The 4,522-nt window shown below is 37.3% G+C and overlaps 1 protein-coding gene across 1 annotated transcript; it reads right to left on the bottom strand.

Annotated features, from left to right (window-relative positions):
* Positions 1 to 708: 708 nt before the first annotated feature.
* Positions 709 to 1,140, bottom strand: LOC128567373 (keratin-associated protein 6-3-like). Its single transcript, XM_053564598.1, has one exon. It carries the CDS (start codon positions 1,138 to 1,140, stop codon positions 709 to 711), a length of 432 nt encoding a protein of 143 aa, XP_053420573.1.
* Positions 1,141 to 4,522: the final 3,382 nt, after the last annotated feature.

Genomic DNA, 4,522 nt, shown 5'->3' with positions numbered 1-4,522 from the left:
AAAAATATGCATAATACTTACTATGTGTTAAGCATCAGTTAAACTAAATGACAAATGCTATCTAATTTAGTCCTGAAAACTCCCAGCAATGGAGATATGATCGCCTACTTAAAAAGAATAAAATTGACAAATATTAAAATACTTTCTGAAGGTCACACTTCTAGACCTGGTAGAGTAACTAAAGTAGAAATTTTAAGATAATACAAGGGCTTGTCCAGAAAGTATCCAGTCATCATTAATGCTATTTTTCATATTACATGGCTGATCTGGATATTTTTCAACAGCCCTTGTATGTCAACAATTGCAATTGCAAACTTTCCTAGAAATAAGTAAATTAAACAGTCTGAAATGATAAAATAAATTCTATTACATGTAGTAAATCAAGTGAAAATCAAGACATTTGTTATGGGTTAATCAAGTTTATTGGAAAGACTGAGAAACAGAATGATGCATAGCATTGATCTGGGGAGGACCAGTGACTGCTCCTGGTAAAAGGAGACAAGTGGGATAGCAGGGCAAATGTCACATTCACTCACTTGTCACGAGTGTGAAGAGTGGGAAGTAGAGTCTAGAAGTGGTAGAATGAGACAGTGGTCACTACATTGCAAGTCATCAGCAAATCACATCAGAAACCTGTGCTGGGGACCATCCTGTGCTACTTTGGTGGCATAAGAGCAGAGGATTCAGGGCTAGCGAATTATGGTGCCCTCAGTAGTAGTAGCCAAAGCCAGATCCATAGCCTGAGCCACAGCCATAGCCACAGCCACAGAGTGAGCGGGAGCCATAGCCATAGCCACAGCCATAGCCACAGCCTAGGCCTCCATAGCCACAGCCCAGGCCTCCATAGCCACAGCCCCGGCCTCCATAGCCACAGCCATAGCAAGAGCCATAGCCATAGCCCCGGCCTCCATAGCCACAGCCATAGCAGGATCCATAGCCACAACCCAGGCCTCCGTAGCCACAGCATCCATAGCCACGGCCGCCATAGTAGTTCCCGTAGTAGCTGCCACACATGGTGCTGGTTGTTGAGGTTGTCGTTGAGTGGAGAAGGAGTGTAGGTGACTTCAGTCTGGATAATTCACCCTGCTGAGGGCCTTTTATATGGCCCTCAATGTGAGTGGGACTCACCATAAATGTCATGCCATTGGCTAATTTTGTGACTAATTTAATTAGTTTGTTGTTTTTGAACCATAAGATAAAGCCTCAGAGTTATTAAGTTGTTGTGTTTGGTCTCCCAAACTCTCCTGAGCCAATTCAACAGTGAGAGAAGACAGTGATAACCTAAAAATGCCTACATTATACCACATGCGTATTTAAGCTCTATAGTATAGTTATGCATTAATCTCAAGAACTATATGTGGAGCAAGCCAATTTGACTTACTCTTGGCACAAAAGAAAATCTATATTCATCTCCTTGTCCTTCCACAGCCAGTGAGATTCATTTTTAACCAATAAACTGGGCTGAGAACCTAATACAATATTTTTCTTCTTAGGTATTTCAGCTGTCCCTCCATCTATGAAAAGAACTCAGCACAGAAAACTGCAGTCTCCATTCATCTATACGATATAATTAACAAAGAACCAGCTTATTAGAATTTTATAAACAACCATCCTAATCCAACTGCATCTCTAGACTTTACTCATACAAATTACTATTGTTATATGTCTAACTCTTTGGGACAGGTAAAAATAAAATAGCTTTTACTATGTTTCTCAAACTCTATTCAGAAATGATTTCCACCAGAAATGATAATAGTAATGAATTCTGTTTCATTGAGATTTACATCCATTGGTATTTGCAACTGATCCCATTTTCTTACTTATTTAGAAAACTATCTCTGTAATGTCAGTGCTTCCCAAGACTCAGGTGGTTTGTTTGCTTTGTTTTTTTGTAATTCTTCATCAATCAACAGGAAGATCTGTTGATGTTTGGAATATGCAAGTAACACCTAATATTCTGGTCTCTCCCCCTTTAGATATTTGATTTTTGGCTACTTTTACTGGGGTTAGGTGATATCTCAGAGTAGTTTTGATTTGGATTTCTCTGATGATTAAGGATGATGAGTTTTTTTCATGTTTCTGTAGATCGTGAGTCTGTCTTCTTTAGAGAAGTTTCTCTTCAAGTCCTTTGCCTACCCTCAGATGGGATCACTTGTTCTTTTCTTGCTAATACGTTTGAGTTCTCTGTGGATTCTGGTTATTAAACCTTTATCAGAGGTATAACCTGCAAATATTTTCTCTCATTCTGAGGGCTGTCTGCTTGCTTTACTTACTATGTTCTTGGCTGTGCAGAAGCTTTTTAGTTTGATCAGGTCCCAGTAGGGTATTTTTGATACTGCTTCAATTGCCTGGGGAGTCCTCCTCATAAAATATTCATCCAGGCCGATTCCTTCAAGAGTTTTCCCTGCAATTTCTTCAAGTATTTTTATAGTTTCATGTCTTAAGTTTAAATCTTTTATCCAGTGAGAGTCTATCTTATTTAATGGTAAAAGGTGTGGATCCAATTTCAGTCTTTTACAGATCACCAGCCAGTTCACCCAGCACCATTTGTTAAATAGGGAATCTTTTCCCCACTGAATGTTTTTAATTGGCTTGTCAAAGATCAAATAACAGTAAGTAGCTGGGTTCATCTCTTGGTTCTCTATTCTGTTCCAGACGTTTACTTCTCTGTTTTTGTGCCAGTACCATGCTATTTTGATCACTATCAATTTATAGTACAGTCTCAAGGCTGGTAGCATGGTTCCTCCTGCTTTGTTTTTATTTCTGAGTAATGTTTTGGCTATTTGAGGTTTTTTCTGATTTCATATGAAACAAAGTATTATTTTTTCAAGATCTTTAAAATATGACAATGGAGCTTTTATAGGAATTTTATTAAAATTATATATTGCTTTGGGTAGACATTTTAACGATGTTGATTCTTCCCAGCCAAGAGCATGGTATGTTTTTCCATTTGTTAACATCTTCAGCAATTTCTTTTCTTAAAGTTTCATAGTTCTCTTTATAGAGTTCTTTCACATCCTTTGTTAGATAAACTCCCAAATATTTCATCTTCTTTGGCGTTACTGTGAAAGTAATAGAGTCCTTGACTGTTTTTTCAGCTTGGCTATAGTTGGTATATACAAAGGCTACAGATTTATGGGTGTTGATTTTGTAGCCTGAGACATTGCTGTATTCCTTGATCACTTCTAAACATTTTGTAGTAGAATCCCTGGTGTTTTCCAGATATATGATCATGTCATTTGTGAAGAATGAATGTTTGATCTCTTCTGACCCTATGTGGATACCCTTGATCACCGTTTCTTCCCTAATTGCAATGGCTAAAACTTCCATTACAATGTTAAAGAGCAATGAAGACAATTGAACTCCATTCAATACGATATTGGCTGTGGGTTTTCTGTAGATGGCCTCTATTAGTTTAAGAAATGTTCCTTCTATACCAATTTTCTTAAGTGTTCTGATCATGAAGGGATGCTGGATATTATCAAAAGCTTTTTCTGCATCAATTGAGAGAATCATATGGTCTTTATTTTTTAGTTTGTTTATGTGCTGAATTATACTTACAGATTTACATATATTGAACCAGCCTTGAGAGCCTGGGATAAATCCCACTAGGTCATGGTGTATAATTTTTTTGATGTGTTGTTGGATTCTGTTTGTTAAGATCTTATTGAGTATTTTTGCATCAATATTCAATAGTGATATTGGTCTATAATTTTCTTTTCTTGTTGGGTCGTTCCCTGGTTTAGAGATCAGGTGATATTGACTTCATAGAATGTGTTGGGTAGTATTCCTTCTTTTACTATATTTTTTTGTTTGTCTTTGTTTGTTTTTCTTGTTTGTTTTATTTTTTTATTAAATCATAACTGTATACATTGATATGATCATGGGGCATCATACATTTGCTTCATAGACCATTTGACACATTTTCATCACAATGGTTAACATAGCCTTCCTGGCATTATCTCAGTTACTATGCCAAAACATTTACATTCTACATTTACCAAGTTTCGCAAATACCCCTATAAGATGCACCACAGGTATGATCCCACCAATCCCCCTCCTTCTACCCACCACTCACCTCTCTCCCCTCCCTTTCCCACTTCCCCCAATTGTTAGGTTGTAACTGGGTTATAGCTTTCATGTGAGAGCCCCAAATTAGTTTCATAGTAGGGCCGAGTACATTGGGTACTTTTTCTTCCATTCTTGAGATACTTTACTAAGAAGAATATGTTCCAGCTCCATCCATGTAAACATGAAAGAGGTAAAGTCTCCATCTTTCTTTAAGGCTGCATAGTATTCCATGGTGTACATATACCACAATTTATTAATCCATTTGTGGATCGATGGGCACTGGGCTTTTTGCATGACTTAGCAATTATGAATTGGGCTGCAATAAGCATTCTGGTACAAATATCTTTGTTATGTTGTGATTTTTGGTTTTCTGGGTATATGCCTAGCAGAGGAATTACAGGATTGAATGGCAGATCTATTTTTAGATCTCTGAGTGTTCTCCATATATCTT

The sequence above is a fragment of the Nycticebus coucang genome, chromosome 16 (genome assembly GCF_027406575.1).
Source record: "Nycticebus coucang isolate mNycCou1 chromosome 16, mNycCou1.pri, whole genome shotgun sequence".
NCBI lineage: Eukaryota > Metazoa > Chordata > Mammalia > Primates > Lorisidae > Nycticebus > Nycticebus coucang.
Note: the sequence above shows the minus strand (reverse complement) of the source record. Positions and strands in the feature narration are given on the sequence as shown.